Here is a 17153-nt window from a genome sequence, read left to right as displayed (position 1 = left end):
AGAAAGGAAATGGAATGGAAGGGAAGGGAAAGCCAACGGAAAATATCGGGCAATGCAAACCACCAGAAACTAGGTCAAATCTCACTTTACGGAGTCGAACCCGAACGAACGAACCATTTGGTAAAAACATTTGGCAATATTTAAGGGCCATCGATTCTGGGCTCCTCCTCCACGTCTTCTCATTTTCTAAATTCCGCTCCCCCCAAAGGAAAAGGCAGTTGCATTTGTTTACATTTGATTTTTGTGATTTCTTGCGGTTATTTGTAAATTTTACAACTTTAGTTTCGTTACATTTTTGCAGTGTAATTTCGGATTAGATTAGATTAGGAAAAAAAAAGAATGGAGAAATTGATTGTACGTCAGAGGTTGGGCTGTACGGCTAATTTAATTTTGCTTGAGACACTAAGACACTGCTGTCTTGTAGCTGCGTCAGCGGTTTGATCCAAGCTATCGATGGTTTTCGTGGGACATTTCCGGGGCATAAAATTAGATTAAAGTCAGGGCTGATGGGATGCAGTTCAGGCTGTGGGGCCACGAATCTAACTGTTGATTGGAGCACTAGTCTGTTCGGTGCCATTCAATCGCTTGATGGCTATTTTGGCCACACCCTTGGGGCACTCTGCCGAGCCGCCCATGAGAACGAGGAAGAGGCCATTGTGGGCCACTGTGTTCCACAGACGCTCGATGACCTTGTCGATTTTGGCAGCACTGCGTTCAGCTTTATCCAGGAGGAAGTCCTCTTCGGGGATTGGGAGATTGGCAATGGTCAGAGAGTTCTCTAGCGCTATTTCGGTGACTTTTCGGACAGCTTCTTTGGTGGTGGCCACCTCGTGCACGAGGACAGAACTGCTGGTGTCTTTGGGGACGACCTGCTCGGCCTTCTGTATGATCTCCTTGAGGCGCGGCTGCAGGTCTCCCACATTCACGATCGCTGTCCTCCTGTCCCGCTTGGCCGAATGTGCAAACATGTTGTTCGTGATGCTGTCGCCGCTGCAGGCATTGGCGATCTCCTGCAGACGCTTCTGTTGGGTCATAATCTCGTCGCCAAACTCGATGCTGTTAGCGAGCTTCATCTTCACGAGCTTTAGCGTTGCCCTGGAGTCTTCGATCGAGTCGTGGCCGTACTCGTTCTCCTGGATGGTCTCCTTGAGGAAAGTCATGGCCAGATGCTTCAATTTGCTCTTCCGCCTCCGAATTCCGGACATGTTGAAGCACACGCTGGTGTCGATCACATACGGATGCATCATCCGCATGGCATTCAAATCGGAGTTAAGGGACTGTCCCACGAGGATGGCATCGTCTGGCAGCAGTGCTGACACCTCCCTCTGCACATCCTTCAGCTGCTTGGTCACCTGCTTCATGATGTCCTCGGTAATGCCCGAGTACTGGGTAAGGTAATCCACGATCCTGTTGTCGGGCATCACCAGCGTCTCGTAAACAGTCCTGTACTCCTCGTCTACAATGGAAATACGCGTCAGCTCGTTGACCCCGGCCACAGTGCGACACATTTCACAGTCCACGCCGTACATGGGACTGTGGTTGTTGACCGGCTTGTACGATGGCTTTGTGAACTTGTAGGCCCTGAAGCGGCTGTGGAGCTCTCCCTGCAAGGGGATTGGATAGCCCTCGTCGACCATTTGCAGGGCGGAGAGCAGGAGTTTGGTCCGCGGGAATTTGTCATCTGGATGCAGATGAGGCAGCTCCATGCCCGGCTCCTCGCCACTAATGTTGAAAATACCCCTCACGAACAGTGTGGGATCCTGGTTGAGGGCAACTGCAGATTCCAGGCAACCGTGCTCGTCAATTAGCTTCTTGGCTTGCACACTGGTCAACGGAATCTGGAAAGAACCATAAATATATTATCGATTAGCGATTAGCAATCAGTGGATAGGCCTAAAGCAGTACATACCTGAGCGATCTCATCGATAATCATGCCTTCAGCCTGCTGGGGGAGCATAAGCTCCAGCTTCGCGTTGAAGATCCTATTGGTGGCCTCGAACTGGCTCTCATTGGAGAGGTAGTGGTACAGGGAGAGGCCCTCCAGGATGACCACCACGCTGTGCGAGAGACTCACCCACTTTTCGGTGGAGCACCACCGGTCTGGCCGGCAGGGACTCTTCTGGCCAATCATGCCCGACATCAGCAGGTTCTGTATATCGCTGAGGAAGATGGGTGTGCGCGCATCTTGAGGCGTCTCCAGCAACGCACGCTGCCCCATCTCCCTCAGCCGCAAGGCGGGAACATCCTGCAGTCGCCGCTTGCGTCGCCGCAGATCCGCCGAAAGGGCCTTGTATTGTTCTTCGCTAAGAGTAACCAACGTGTCATCGGGTAGGCTGTCGCCACCAGCTGCCTCATCTTTGCGAATGCGTTTCGTCTGTGGCTGATCTATGTGGACCGTCTCCGCATCTGTGGCATCCGCTGTCGAGGTCTCTTCGGGGGTGCTTCTGATGGTATGCCGATTCTTGACTTTTCGCTTGCTGCTCACGGTGAAAAAGCCGTCGTCTGCCGCCTCTACACCGCTGGACCGCTCCGCCTCATTGTGACTTTTGTTCGTCTGTGGCTCATCTGTGAGATCAGCCTCGGCGCCGCTTGATTTTGACTCGGAATCCCGCTTCCTCGCCAGCTCCGCCTCATGTACACGATCCCGATCGTTCAGGTCCATCAGATTTGCCAATGCGGCCAGCTTCTTTTTCTTCTTTTCGCTGCGTTCCTGCTGTTTTGCTGAGACTTGCTCCTTCATATTGACAAGCCTGATTTTTAAGCTGCAACACAAAAGGTTACTAAGTCTTTATATCCAGCAATTTTAAGCGATTTTTCAATCAAAACAAATTGAGCACATGGAGAAACATCGTATATCGATAAGAAATCGAACTTAGCCCACTTCACCCCCCTCTATTAAAAAGTTCAACGAATTGAGGTATATGACGGAAAATATTACTGATTGTAAACTCTCCTTGTAGATCCATGCCATCTTTCCTCTAAACTAAAAAAAAAAACACGATATCTTTCACCTGAACTGCGCAAAAATTTGCATTATTTTCGGTGAAATATTAAATACCCCCTTGGCTTGCAATGGGTTAATCGTTCTCCGTCGAGGATTGGAAACCATATTCCTCGATTATGATATTCCGTCGAATATTACTAGCTAGATAGATCTCTCAGCTCTGCCAACATAATTTTAACCAATCAATGAACCTATTTTGTTTAAAAAAAGGTTTTAGCGAAATAGGTCAAAACGAAACAACGAAAGAGGATAGTCGTTCATATTGCTCAATTTAGAGATTCCGTTGAATAATTCTAGCTAACTAAAACCCTTAGTTCTGCCCACATCATTTTAGGCCATTGATAAATAAATGTTCTACAAGATTGGCTAGTTTTAACGACCCCGCTTACTGTTTTTTTTATGAAATAAGGTTTAAACAGAAACTGGTCAACAAAAAATTATGTTTTTACATGGTAACTACACAATAACTACATGTGGAAAAATACCTATTTAGTACAAAAAGTGCCCGCATGTAGCAGCGCCAATAAAATTACTTGCTGCCGAAAGCTGGCTGATATAAGATTCCGGTTATATATATATGTCTCTCGTTCTTTTACATGCCGTCTGCCACAGATAAGAGCGAGATGGCAATAAGCCAAAACTCACCGTTAGAACGCCGCGTGCTTTGCGCCTTATTTTCAACTTGTGCAAAAAGGGCTGCGTGAAATCAACGAAAAAAGTGTGTAGTGCTCTGAATATAGATCCACAAAATGTATGCCGCAGTTAAGCCGCTGTCTAAGTACTTGCAATTCAAGTCGGTGCACATTTACGATGCCGTCTTCACCATCCACTCTAAGTGCACGGTGGCCCTGCTGTTGGCCTGCACTTTTCTGCTCTCCTCCAAGCAGTACTTTGGCGATCCCATACAGTGCATGCGCGATCACAATGACATGGACTTTATTCACGCTTATTGCTGGATGTACGGCGCCTACGTATCGACCAACATAACGTACACGCCTGATCCGTTTGGACACGAGCGCTGCAAGCCGGGTAAGAATTGGAAAATGCGTTCATCCATCAGCGTTCGATTTGTGACTTAAAACATTTATTCGCTTTACGCAGGTGGTTTGGGAGGAACAGTGCCTATGGCTCAGCGCCGATATCTGCGCTATTACCAGTGGGTTGTTCTAGTGATGCTCCTGCAGTCGTTTGTGTTTTATTTGCCGGCATTTTTGTGGAAGATCTGGGAGGGCGGCCGCCTAAAGCATCTGTGCATGGATTTTCACCAGACCGCAGTCAGCAAGGAGAGGAGCAAGGCTCACTTGGGTGTTCTGGTCAAATACTTTACGAGCGACTACAAGGAGACACACTTTCGCTACTTTGCCAGCTATGTGTTTTGCGAGGTCCTGAACTTAGGGATCAGCGTAAGTAGACAACGCCTCACCATTTGTGCCCGCCCTTTATCTCATTCAACTCATTCTCAACAGATTGTGAACATGCTGCTATTGGATGTGTTTATTGAAGGTTTCTGGACTCATTATGTTGACGCTTTCCTTGCGGTGTACTCTGGCGACTGGGAGATGTGGAGCAGCATCACCAAGCGCGTCTTTCCCAAGTGCGCAAAGTGCGAGGTAGTCAGATTCGGGCCTAGCGGATCGGACTCTTCAATGGATACCCTCTGCCTACTGCCCCTAAATATTCTGAACGAGAAGATCTTTGCCTTCTTGTGGGTCTGGTTTATGGCAATGACTTTTCTGGCTGGACTCAAGCTGTTCTTCCGCATGATTACCATGTTCAATAGCGGCATACGCTTCCACATTCTGCGGGCCAGAGCCCGTCTCATGCCCAAGTCACATCTGCAGCGCGCCCTGCAAAACTGCAGCTTCGGCGACTGGTTTGTCCTGATGCGTGTGGGCAATAATATAAGTCCGGAGATGTTTCGCAAGTTGCTCGAAGAGCTCTACGCGACCCAGTCCCAGCGCAAGCCCCCGCCTGGAGCGGATGAAATCTAATCATGATTCTAACTAAATTTTTGACATTTTCCTATCAATGAAGTTCTCTGTTCTTTTATTTTTTTCGCGTGCCTTCTTCAAGAGATGTTCGGAGATGGCTCAATCATATTCACATCATAATCGATATGTAAGAATTATCGACATTGTACTTAACATAATTTCATAATTTCCTTTCAAGTGTCACTACTTCTTAACTAAGCGAAATGTACCACTTTTGTTGTGTACATACACATATGTACTTTAAAACGTATCTTAATGAATATAATTTTCTACCTTTATAATCTTTGTACAAATCAGGTGGAGTACTCACCGTTCTGCTCGAGTCAGCTGTACCGTAGGTGTCCTTCCGCTCGCCTCCACCGATTGGGGATCCTTCTGCTGATTGGGTGCCATTTGTATTCCTTGTCGACTCTGTTTTGGTGGTGAGATTTTGCATGTACAGCAGGCTTTTTTTTCTATCTATTTGCATCTATTATTATATTACTCACACTTTGTCCGTTGATAAAATTTTGAAATAGGATTTTTGACAATTTTTAATTGAATTTTCATGTGTACAATCGGATGTGGTTGCTATTTTTACAGTAATGGAGGTTTTTAGTGTGGAACCTTTAAAACTAAAAGCAACTAAAACAAAAGTTGTTTTTTCTCTGCTTGAGGTGTATGAAATTTGTATCAAAATAATTTCGGAATAGGTTGTGTTTCTATCAAGAAATGAGTCGCAAGGCTTACTTTAATCGAACATTGCCTAGGGTGCTGAGTTTCTAGTTTTTCTGATTGTATGTGTGTCTGTGTGTGTGTGTGTGTGTCTGTCTGTCTGTCTGTGTGTGTGTGTGTGTGTGTGGAGTGGGGGTTACTGCTGGATGGATGGTGGGTGGTTCGTTGCTCTGCAAATTCCCCTTCAACTTGCACTTTTGTCCGATGGTCGTCGTTTATAGCTGACCTCTGCAAATATTGGACCGTTTTTCATTAACCAAAAAACTGTAAAGTTCGAAACGTAGCATAAAAATTGGCAGCGATGTACTTTGGAAGTGGGTCGATCGCCCGATGATCCACTTTCCGGAAGCCTTCATAAGCGCAGCGAGCACCCGGCGATGGCTTCAGTTGCCGTTTGCCGTTTGCCGTGTGTACCGTGTGGAATAAGTGGTCGTCGTCGTCGTCTTTGTCGTTCTCGTGAATATCAGATTCGCTTTTGCCGGTTGCTTTATGCTTTTTGTGGATTTTTGTTTGAGTGCACGAGTGAACCGCTGTAATTCGAGGCTCCTTGTTGGGAAGCTAATTAAACAAAGTGAAGAACAACCAAAATAAAGCAGCAAAGAAGAATACGAATTGCTTGTCGCATTTCCAGCTTGGTGTCCAAAATGTATAGTGCATAAGCGACTGTTCCGGAAACCCCAGAGAAGGATTGATAGCAAAATGACTTACAGTATGGATGGTACGTGGAACACATATAGGTTCGATTTTAAGCAGGAATATATGTACATTCTAGATCGTATTAATCTCCAATAAGTTCTTCGACTAAGAGTTCCAATTTTTTGTTTTGCATTTTTGCATCAGCATTTTTATTGAAATTGAAATTATTGCGAAATTGCCGAGCAGCACAGAAATTGCTGAACAAAATAAAGCCCCCACCAAAAAACGAAGAATCGGCTAAGAATTTTTAATCATGTTAAAAATAAAACAACGTCCACATCACTTTTTCCGTATTGTCAAAAGAGGAACAACTAGTATTTTATTTTAAGCAATTTAGTTCAAATAAGAGCCGACTTTGAATTTCATTCGAGATAATTACGGTTATAATTTGGAGAAAATGTATTTCTTAGACCTGGAGGCCACCAGGCTATTGCGAAGTCCGCGCCACTGGTGTGCCCGTACGCCCAACAAACGCGTCCTGGTCATCACCGTGCTGGTGATCCTGGCGATGTTCTTAATGCTGATCTACCATGGCATTGTGGTGGAGAGAATGGGTAAGAATATTACTAGAAAAAGATGAGTTTGTTACGTAAACTAATGAGTGTTACCACCTCCAGATCGCGTTCAGCAAATCGCCGCCCTGAACAAAAAGCATCGACAGCTCAAGGAGCCCGTCCATGAGGATAAGGATGTACTGATCGTCAGCCCACAGACATTGCACGTGAATTTTAAGACCGGCGGACAAAGCGCGGGGATGAATGAACGGCAGAGCCGCTTGAACAGCTTGCGCTGGAAGTTCCGATTGTATAATAAGCGTCGTGTGCCGCGTGACCTGTCCAGAAGTGACATACTCGATCCCCTTCAGGTGGAGGCCAACATGCAGCAGATCTACTCGAAGCTGAGGAGCAAGCGGGCGCGCCAGGCCCTCAGTCTGCTGGAGAGCGAGTATGTGAGATGCAAGAAGCAAACCCCGCACGACTGCATGTCCGCCTTTGTGCGGATGTACAACATGGCCAAGGAAATCACCGAAAAAATGGAAAAAATGAAGGCCATCATGCGGGCGCAGCAGCCCCAGCTGGAGTCTGGGAGCATGGAGTCGAATGAGACCCGCGAGAAGACCCAGGAGTCGACTGCTGGGCCCACGACAAGCGCAGCAAACGTCAGCGAGGAGACGTCCTCGCAGAAGCCCGTCCGATCCAAAATAAAGCCAGCAAGAATCAGCTGGATCATAGACGGCCATGACCATGACGACAGTGCGGTCTATACGGATAATACGCCAAAGTCATTGACCACCAAAGAGCCAATGAACACCACTTTGCCGCTGGTGGAGACGACGACCCCCCAGGCAACGGTAGAGGAGACCTCTCCCTCAAGCGTGGGACCCTCTGAGCTGATTGTGGGGACCACAACGGAGCAAATCAGCTGGATTTTGGACCGCTTTGACAAGCCCAAGGAGATTGTGCACACCACAGAGGGGCCCAGACAGCGTACCACCAGAGAGCTGACCACCACGGCAGCCGCACCGAACTCTGGGCTGGAGCACACCTCGGAAAACGTTGTCTGGGAGGCAAAGCTGACAACAGACGCACCAGAAGCCCTGTCCACGACCACTCCAGCCGTAGCCCACAACGAAACAGTGCCACGGAAGCTGCAGTTCGATTGGATCATCGATGGCGAGGAAGTAGTCGAGCCGGAGCCAGAGATGGGAAACTCTAGTTCCACCGCAACCACCACCCAAGCCACAGTCAGCACCACAGATGCCAGCGACGCGCATAACTTTACAGCATATCCGACCAAGCCAAAGCCAGTGAAGATTAGCTGGATCATTGACAGCGATGTGATCAGCGCAGAGGTGAGCAGCACGACCAGTCAACCCAAGCTAACGACCACCACGGAGACACCCACCACTGAGAAAGGTTCCCGTATTCCCGGTCATCCATTGGACAATCCCAGCAGCATTGAGAACATGCTCGAGAGCTTCGAGCGGCACGAACCGGAGAAGCCCATCATAAAGGTGCTGTCCAGCAACGAATCCTCAGAGGATACAGTCACAGATCTGTACGAGCGCCAGCACTGGCTGAAGAAGTTCGAGGCGCAGGCCATGGAAACAAAAGATGAGTTGATAGACACCTTCGGCACGGCGCTGGATGCCAAAGTGTTGGACAAAATGGGACCGAAGATCAATCCACTGAATGGGCATCTCCTGAATGGTAAAAAGCGGATTCAATCGATTGATTCTGATCAACATTAATACCCTCTTTTCTCCTCCACAGCTGCGGATGCACAGCTGATGACCTTATGTGAGCGGATGCGGAACAAAGTGGCCGCCATGGCGGATGGTGAACAGACCAAGCTGAAAGGAGAAACCTTCACGGCCTCGCCCAGTGTGCAGTTTACCAGCCGGGCGCCCGGCGGATTCCCTGTCTCCGGAGAGACGATGAAGGCCTCCGCACAGTTCATGTTCAATCCGAATCTCGGGATGCCCAGCATCCCCGTCTGTTTCTACATGACGCCGGCCAACTTCCGGATGCCCATGTGGTCGGCCGCGCCCACGTTTATGGGCATGCAGGGGGCACACTTCGGTGGTCCATCCAACAATGGCGGAGGAGGCGGAGTCTTCTTTGTGCCGCAGCAGTTTGGACCGAGCGGCAACTTCTTCGGTGGCAGCAGCGGCTCCGGAGCTGGTGGCCAGGGTGCCAACATCTTCTCGAAGAATGCCTCGCCGCAGAAGCTGTCGAATGCCCAGCAGCAGGTCTACTGCAGCTACATGCAGAACCAATCGGGCCAGGGTCAGGGCCAGGGCCAAGGGCAGTCCCAGGGACTCAACCAGCAGCAGGGAGTCGGCCAGTCGACCTTCTCCAATGCCAACTTCAAGATGCGTCACGACGCCAACCTGACGAGTGCCGTCCATCATCAGGGACAGATCATCTACGCCAGCTATGCGGGACTCCCACAGCAACCGATGGAGCGCTCGCAGTGCCCGGAACCGGATCAGGTCTCGTGCTACGGGGGCCAGGAGTGTATTCCAGCCGCCCACTGGTGCGACAATCGTGTGGACTGCAAGGACGGCAGCGATGAGTCGGCCTGCACCTGCGGCGACCGTCTGAACGAGGAGCGTCTGTGCGACGGCTATCAGGACTGCCCCATGGGCGAGGATGAGCTGGGCTGCTTTGGCTGCGAGCCTCTGGCCTTCTCCTGCTACGAGAATTTGGAGGAATATGCCCGTCACAATCGCTCCACGATATCCATGTGCTACAGCCGCCTAGAGCGCTGCGATGGCTTCTTAAACTGCCTGAATAGTCGCGATGAGCAGCAGTGCAGTATGCTGGTCACAGATGTCACTCATCACATGGTAGGTGGATCGAACTCTCCTCCAGCCCTACTCCTTTCTAATCCGCTCTAATCTTCTTCAGTCACACGCGGCCTCTGCTTCTGAGGGGTATCTCTATCACAATCATCGCGGCGATTGGCACCCGGTGTGCAACAATGGCGAAAAGTGGGCAGACGCTGCCTGCGAGCAGGATGGAAAGGTGGAAGGAGCTGTGCCCGAGCTCACCTTTAAGCCGCTGATCTTACCGGGGCCCTTTATTGAGCCATCGCTGCATGCGGGAATCCACTTTGCACAGGCCTGTCATGGTCGCAACAACGCAGATTCCCTAGTGGATCATGTGGCCTATGTCCGGTGTCCTCCGACGCAATGTGGATTGCCCAAGAATACGACCAAAATGGAGCACTCGAAGCGCGTGAAGAGAGCTGTGGCGGAAGCGAAGGAAACCGTCGGCGAAGGACGCATTGTTGGAGGCGGCTACACGAGTGCCCTTCAGTGGCCCTTTGTGGTGGCCATCTATCGGGACGGGAAGTTCCACTGCGGTGGCACCATCTACTCGGATCGTTGGGTGAGTTCAGCAAAGGATTCTTCTTCTCGATGTGGTCTAAATCTCTATTTTACAGATCATCAGTGCCGCCCACTGTGTCATCAATTATGCGAAATACTACTACGAGGTGCGTGCTGGACTCCTGCGTCGTTCCAGCTACTCTCCTGCCACCCAGATCCAGCCAGTGTCCCATGTTGTCGTCCACCAGGCCTACGAAAGGCGGAGCATGCGAAACGATCTGTCATTGCTGCGACTTGCCAATCCGTTGCACTTCAATCGCTGGGTGAAGCCCATCTGTCTGCCCGACCAGGGAAGGACAACCTTCGGCGACGATTGGATATGGGGTCCCGAGGAGCACACCCTCTGCACGGTGGTGGGATGGGGAGCCATCAGGGAGAAGGGTCCAAGCAGTAAGTTGCGACGAACGCTGACCTTAAGTATATTCTAAAGTGTGAATCTTTGGTAGGCGATCCCCTGCGACAAGTGACGGTGCCCATACGCAAGGGCTGCACAGATCCAGAGGATAGGGCCTCGGAGGACATTTGTGCTGGCGATCCGGACGGTGGACGCGATGCCTGCCAGGGCGACTCAGGCGGTCCACTCTTCTGCCGCAGCGTCACCCAGCCGGAGCAGTTCTATCTCGCAGGAGTTGTGAGCCATGGCAATGGCTGTGCGCGTCCCCAGGAGTTTGGCGTCTACACGAGGGTGGCCCTCTACTTGGACTGGCTGGAGCTGGCGGTGACTCCCCGCCTGCTGCCCGCACGCCAACCGCTGCAGCTCTGTCCGGGATTCATCTGCGTGTGGGGTGGCAAGCGGTGCATAGCCAAGCGACAGCGCTGCGATCGCAATGTCGACTGTCTGGGCGGTGAGGATGAGGTGGGTTGTGTCTACAACTTTATCCCCGATATGGTGGGAGGCACTCGGCAGAATGTAAGCACCACAACGGAGAGTGACTATCACCCGCTAAAGGATAGCCAACAGCGTCAGGAAATTGCATTAGAAGATGACCATTTGATGGCAGAACAAGACGAGGAGGAAGTGTCGCAAAGCACCACTTTCCAAAGTGAAAATGAAATTGATTCCACTCTGTCTGCTGATGTAACGTCCACCCCATCAGGGGATGTGTCAACAAGAAAGGATACCACTGGAGTGTCGACAGAAATCGACTCAACGACGACAGCAGCAACTACTGCACCTACGACAATAGAAACGACAACTATTGCATTCACAACAATTGCTCAAACTACAACGATACCCACCTCGACAGAGGATTTCAAGAAGCTCTCTGATTTGGTCACACAATTCCTAGAGGAGAGCACCACAATGATGACCACCCCCTTGTCTCTAGTCACAACAGATGCTCCTCCAACTACAATCACAGCGGAGGAGGCTAGGGAAACCACAACCACAAGCACAACCACAGAAGCCGCAACTACAATTAGCAGTAGTAGTACGCCCTCTACAACAACTACAAGGCTCACCACCACTACAAGGCCCACAACAAGCACAGTCTCGGCGCCGACTACAAGTGCTCCTCCACAGACAACGACCAACAAAATGGAGATTCCCAATAAATTTGTGTGCAAAAAGTAAGTAAAATCCAATTATTGGAGGATAAACCAATTAATTTGTATGCAATTATTTTCAGAATGGCTCAGATTGTGGAGCTGCAGATGCGCTGTGATCGGAAAGTCGACTGCGAGGATGGCACGGATGAGCTGGGGTGCAGCTGTCGGGACTACATGAAGGGCAGTCTGCGCGCACTCATATGCGATGGCAAGCCGGATTGCGAGGATCTAACGGATGAACAGGATTGCGGTAGGCTCCAAAAACCAATTCCCATTCGGTTCCGTCTAAGATTTTCTTTCAATCCCAACAGTGGGCTGTAAAACAAATGAGTTCCGCTGCCCATTATCCAAGACCTGCCTGCCAATGTCGAAGCGCTGCGACAAGAAAGCGGACTGCCAGTTCAAGGAGGATGAAAAGGATTGCTGTAAGTGAGATAACAGAATATTAGTTGTGAAGAAGCTCATGTATCCCCCCCAACAGTTGCCCTGACGAATGGCCATGATGTACACTTTGATGTGCATCAGCAGCCCAAGTTTAGTAGCGCTGGAATCTTCTCCAAAAACGCCCATGGCGTGTGGCGTGTAGTGTGCGCCCATGAGACGGGCTACCATGAGCACCAGGCCAATACGGCGGATGCTGTTTGCGCCCTGCTGGGCTTCAAGGGAGCCCACTACTTCAACAGCTCGGAGATTGTGAGCCAGCGGGATGTGCATCCCATTACGCCAGAGCTACCGGGCAAGACGCAGCTGGTTGTGGAGCTCCGCTCAATGGACAATGACAACGACCAGCTCTCGGAAAACGAGGAGGCAATGCCTGAGCAGGGCCTGCTTTCGCCGTCGAGACCGGAGAAGGACCGCCTGCTGCCCAGCACGTGTCTGGGTATCTATGTGGAGTGCAATCCCCTTTCCAACCAGACAACGCCCCTGAAGACGCTGAGTGCGGGACAGGCGGTCAAGCAGAAGCCTGCGGAGCAGATGCCCATCCTACTGCCCACCATCGAGACGCACAACCGACCCAATGTCCACTTTAAGCCGCAAGTGCCGACCACAATGATAGTCAACAAGAAGGACGAAGTGCTCGACCGTTTGGATAACCTAATCAAGAGCAAGAAGAACAAGACGCTGCTGGTGAACGAGCAGCTGCACGAAGCCATCGAGGAGCTGCACTGGCCCTGGCTGGCCGATGTCTATGCCAATGGGGAGCTCTGGTGCCTTGGCGTGCTTATCGACAAGCACTGGCTGCTGGTCCACGAGAGCTGCCTCTCGGGAATAAGGTAAGTAAACACTTCTATTGAATGCATTTATATTATATTTGTGAATCCCTTTTAGCTTCGAGACGCACTACATTAGCGCACTGCTGGGCGGTGGCAAAACGAAGCGTTCCCTCCACAGAAGCAATCACGAGCAAATCCGGCGCGTGGACTGCTCTGAGGCAGTGCCCAAGTCCAATGTGCTGCTGTTTCATTTGGAGAAACCCGCACGCTTTACCAAACATGTGCTGCCCACCTTTCTGCCCGACAGGTGAGTGGCTCAACAGCCATCTAGGGAGTTATCCTAATCGCTGTTTTCATTGCAGCTCTCACCATAATGACAGTGCTCTGCGGGATTGTATCAGTGTCCTGCACGACGAGATCACGGGACGAATTAAAACGGTTGCCATCACACAGATCAGGAATGACCCAAAGTGCCCGTCGTGCTATAAGCTGCAGGAGAAGCAGCCGCCAGTGAACCTAATGCGTTTGCTGAACGTCAGTGCCGAGGATATGGCCTCCATTTCGGAGGAGGTGGAGCTGATGAACGGTGCGGCCGCAACAGAACTCCCAGCCATCACAAAGTTCACCAGTTGCCATCAGTTTGGCCTGAAGAACCTCAGTGACACGCACCACAATCCCATCGACCAGGGAGTGCTTGTCTGTCGCGACCCACACACGGGCTGGTTCCCCACGGCTCTGTTTAACTACAACAACTCCGATTGCCAGAGCTTCAAACATCCATTCAGCATTGGGACACTGGAGCGGGCCTACAAATCCCTGCAAGACAGCATAGGTGGGCTATTTGCGGACCTAATTACTAGTTACGGACCGGACCCAATAAACTTTAATCCTCTACCCCAACAGATGAGCCCAACTGCAAAAATCCACAATCACCGCCAGAGTGCAGCACCCATCGATGCCCGCTGGGCGTTTGCCTGCCGCAGTCGGCGATTTGCAATGATAGATTCGATTGTCATGACGGAAGCGATGAGGAGGAGGCAAAATGTCGACAGCTGAAGCACAGATGCGCCCCGGGCGAGATGAAGTGCCGCTCCAGTTTCAAATGTTTGCCAAAGAACAAGTTCTGTGATCATGTGCCTGACTGTGAGGACATGACAGATGAGCCGACGATTTGCAGCTGCTTTACTTATCTACAGTGAGCTCTAGCTAAACTAACCTCAGAATGGGCACTGCTATTTGTTTCCCTTTTCATCTGTAGAGCCACGGATCCCTCCAAGATATGCGATGGCAAGCGAAACTGCTGGGACAAGAGCGATGAGAGCTCTGTGCTGTGCAATTGCACTTCAGATCATTTCCAATGCAGTTCGTGAGTTAAACGATTAATTGTATTGTATTGGAAGCTCAGATTTAAGTGAATGCTATTCCCAGATCCCCTGAAGACTGTATTCCACGTGATTTCGTGTGTGACAAAGAGCCCGACTGCCCCAATGGCGAAGATGAGCGATACTGCTTCGGCATAGAGCATCCATTGCAGCAGCAAAAGAAGGACTTCTGGGCATATAGCCAGTTCAAGTAAATATCCAACGAAATCCAAGTCAATTCTATGTGCATCGGACTCTCTTTTTCAGCACAAAGGAGATAGCCCCACAGTATGGACAAGTGATTGAGCAAACCTATGGTATCTGGCACACTAAGTGCTTCCCGAAGAGCGCGCCGCCCAACATGGATGAAGTGCGGGAGATATGCAAGAAGCTGGGCTACAACCCGTACCGGCAGCCCAGCTATCGCCTGATCGATGACGAGGAGAACAAGGCCGTCCAGACGTATGAGCTGTTGGACCAGCGGGGACGCAGCTTCAGCAATGAATCGCTTGTGGGCAAATACCGCGACTCCACCAAGGCCCTGATTGTCAGTAAGTTCTCGCCACTGCAGCTGAACGAACGGCTCACGCTCTTCCTCAAGTCGAGCCGGCCCATTGCCGAGTTGGTCCGGTGGAATGCCACCGACTCGGATCGGTGCTACAGGCTGGAGATACGCTGTGCCTGAAGGGGCAGTCCCTAGACTCCCCCTTAGTGAAGTGCCTAAGGCTTCCCTAAACTCCCGCGATTATCCTTTGTGCGTTTTAGTAGCAAATAAATGCGAGAGAAATCATATAATTTATAACTTTGTTTTATTATTTTAATTTTGTATTAGTTCTTTTATCAGTTTGCGCTCGCATATGTTGTATATTTTTTACTTGATTTGATTTTGTTTTTGTTTGTTTTTAAGCTTGGGTTTCTTGGGAATTTTCGTAACGAATTTTGGTTGTTTTATAAATGTAAAAAATTCACTTTGTTGTTTAGACAAAATTCAAACAATTTGATTACTTAAAGCACTTAATTAAATGTTGGATTCCATTTAAATTCGTTAAAAAGGATGTAAGTTAAGATTAGTTTTTTTCGTTTGTTTCTTTTGTTTCTTGTTCTTTTATGTTTTATGAAAGAAGGTACTTGAGAATTATAAATATATGCACCTCTCGAGAGCAGAAAACTAGGGACTGTCCCCGTCCCTCAGGCGCATCGTTGGTAATTATATAATCATGCGTTATGCGTATAAATAGTTAGGGCTTAAAAAACTTGAACGAGCATTAAGGGGGGTGGGGGGATGGATGTATGGGGGAGTAACTGGGGAACTAGTTGTTAAATTTCTTCATAAGTCTTTGGCGCTGATTAGGATTAAGATTCATATACTCGTATGTCATACATATATGTGTGTGTGTGTGTGTGTGTGTATAGGATAAGAGATACGCGTACCCGTGTAGGAGGTAATTCAAGTGTATAATTCATTAGATACAATTAACATAAACATTAATTAGTTGGGACTTGGATTAGGCAAAAATACATAAACTTTCAAAGTTAGTTTCGGGCTAGTTTTTTTTTGGTTTCGCTTGTTTGTTTGTTTTTTGATTAAAGTTAATGTTCGATTTGTACAGTAAATAATCGTCTCCACCATTATAATTTGAAATTGAATCACAAATGTCATTAAAGTATTTAGAGGCATAGATAGTGCGCTTCTTAGGCTAGAGTTAATCTTTCCAAATTTTGGTTAGTATTTAGTGTGTGTGCGTGTGTGTGTGTGTGCATCCCGCGTGTATGTGTGAGTGCATTGAAAAGCGATGCAGGTGTAGAGATTGTTTGGGTGTTTGTTGGTTTTTTTAGGTAAATTTCAGAGAATAGTACTAGTAGGTAGAGTAGTCTACGGATTGGCTTCTAGGATTCCTGGGGGTTGTGTACAGTATAGTAGTATAGTATAGTATAGTATAGTATAGTATAGTATAGCACAGGCAAACAGTTCTCAAACACAACCTTTTGGCAATTTCTAAGTTTTAAAAGTACATATCGCCCCGCATCTAGAGTCCGAGCAGAGTTCTGAAGAAAGCGTAAGTTGGGGTACAAGTTTGGGTAGATGCCTCTCACTAAACTAATATTAAGCTAAATGTTGTCTCGTTTTTGGGGCGACTGGCGACTCTTCTTCTTCATCCTCTTCATCATATCGTTTACGTTGTCATGAAACACAGCAGTTTATAATATTTACATATCTAATCGTATCTACTAAATTACGTTTAGGATTTCGTTAACTTTTACTAACTACGAATCTCTCTGTTCTGTTTCCGTTTCTGTTTCCGTTTCCGTTTCTGTTGCTAAAATCTTAATGGAATAGTTGGTGCGTTTTTATGTACAAATTGTTGTTCTCGTTCTCTAGTGGTTCACGGTAGTATATGTATATGTACTTGTATAGTTTGTAGTATATATAGTATGCTAGATTAAAGCTTATGAAGAGTTAGTAGAGTTCACTGGATGAGTTTTCATGAGTTTTCACTGATACGAGTAGATTGGACCACAGTATGCTGATCATCTCTGTGTTTGTGTATCTCTATAATGTATCTCTCTATACGGTTTGATAACTATCGTTGTAAATTGTTGTGGAAATTCTTAGCGGCATTCCCCGCCCACAATTTTCGACTACAAGCTACTGTTGGATCCCCCAAAAGGTAATCTTGGATGTTTCTGCTAAAACGAAAACGAAAAAAAGGAAAAACTCAATATGCAAAA

The 17153-nt window shown here is 48.7% G+C and overlaps 3 protein-coding genes across 3 annotated transcripts; 2 read left to right on the top strand and 1 right to left on the bottom strand.

Annotated features, from left to right (window-relative positions):
• Positions 1-223: 223 nt before the first annotated feature.
• Rexo5 (RNA exonuclease 5) lies at positions 224-5672 on the bottom strand. Its single transcript, XM_001352815.4, has 4 exons — positions 5484-5672; positions 5306-5406; positions 1910-2762; positions 224-1838 (listed from the first exon to the last, which is right to left on the bottom strand). Exons 2-4 carry the CDS (start codon positions 5386-5388, stop codon positions 540-542), a joined length of 2235 nt encoding a protein of 744 aa, XP_001352851.3. The 5' UTR covers positions 5389-5406; positions 5484-5672; the 3' UTR covers positions 224-539.
• zpg (zero population growth) lies at positions 3754-5276 on the top strand. Its single transcript, XM_001352816.4, has 3 exons — positions 3754-4033; positions 4106-4407; positions 4471-5276. The coding sequence occupies exons 1-3, from the start codon at positions 3754-3756 to the stop codon at positions 4993-4995; spliced, it is 1107 nt and encodes a 368-aa protein (XP_001352852.2). The 3' UTR covers positions 4996-5276.
• Positions 5673-5837: 165 nt separating the features above from the next.
• On the top strand, positions 5838-15222 carry ndl (serine protease nudel). Its single transcript, XM_001352817.4, has 16 exons — positions 5838-6427; positions 6816-6959; positions 7023-8615; positions 8679-9757; positions 9819-10301; positions 10357-10690; positions 10747-11869; positions 11929-12098; positions 12160-12273; positions 12330-13122; positions 13178-13369; positions 13425-13894; positions 13966-14257; positions 14321-14428; positions 14491-14634; positions 14691-15222. The coding sequence occupies exons 1-16, from the start codon at positions 6409-6411 to the stop codon at positions 15106-15108; spliced, it is 7476 nt and encodes a 2491-aa protein (XP_001352853.3). The 5' UTR covers positions 5838-6408; the 3' UTR covers positions 15109-15222.
• The last annotated feature ends 1931 nt before the right edge of the window (positions 15223-17153 follow it).

The sequence above is a fragment of the Drosophila pseudoobscura genome, chromosome X (genome assembly GCF_009870125.1).
Source record: "Drosophila pseudoobscura strain MV-25-SWS-2005 chromosome X, UCI_Dpse_MV25, whole genome shotgun sequence".
Taxonomy (NCBI): domain Eukaryota; kingdom Metazoa; phylum Arthropoda; class Insecta; order Diptera; family Drosophilidae; genus Drosophila; species Drosophila pseudoobscura.
This window is presented reverse-complemented; position numbering and strand designations above follow the sequence as displayed.

Coding starts and splice junctions, on each gene's coding strand:
- zpg (XM_001352816.4), top strand. CDS start 3,754: ATGTATGCCGCAGTTAAGCCGCTGTCTAAGTACTTGCAATTCAAGTCG. Junction 4,034..4,105: donor ACACGAGCGCTGCAAGCCGG/GTAAGAATTGGA, acceptor CGCTTTACGCAG/GTGGTTTGGGAGGAACAGTG. Junction 4,408..4,470: donor TCCTGAACTTAGGGATCAGC/GTAAGTAGACAA, acceptor CATTCTCAACAG/ATTGTGAACATGCTGCTATT.
- Rexo5 (XM_001352815.4), bottom strand. CDS start 5,388: ATGGCACCCAATCAGCAGAAGGATCCCCAATCGGTGGAGGCGAGCGGA. Junction 2,763..5,305: donor CAGCTGACTCGAGCAGAACG/GTGAGTACTCCA, acceptor TTTGTGTTGCAG/CTTAAAAATCAGGCTTGTCA. Junction 1,839..1,909: donor TTATCGATGAGATCGCTCAG/GTATGTACTGCT, acceptor GGTTCTTTCCAG/ATTCCGTTGACCAGTGTGCA.
- ndl (XM_001352817.4), top strand. Junction 8,616..8,678: donor GAATGGGCATCTCCTGAATG/GTAAAAAGCGGA, acceptor TCTCCTCCACAG/CTGCGGATGCACAGCTGATG. Junction 12,274..12,329: donor GGAGGATGAAAAGGATTGCT/GTAAGTGAGATA, acceptor CCCCCCCAACAG/TTGCCCTGACGAATGGCCAT.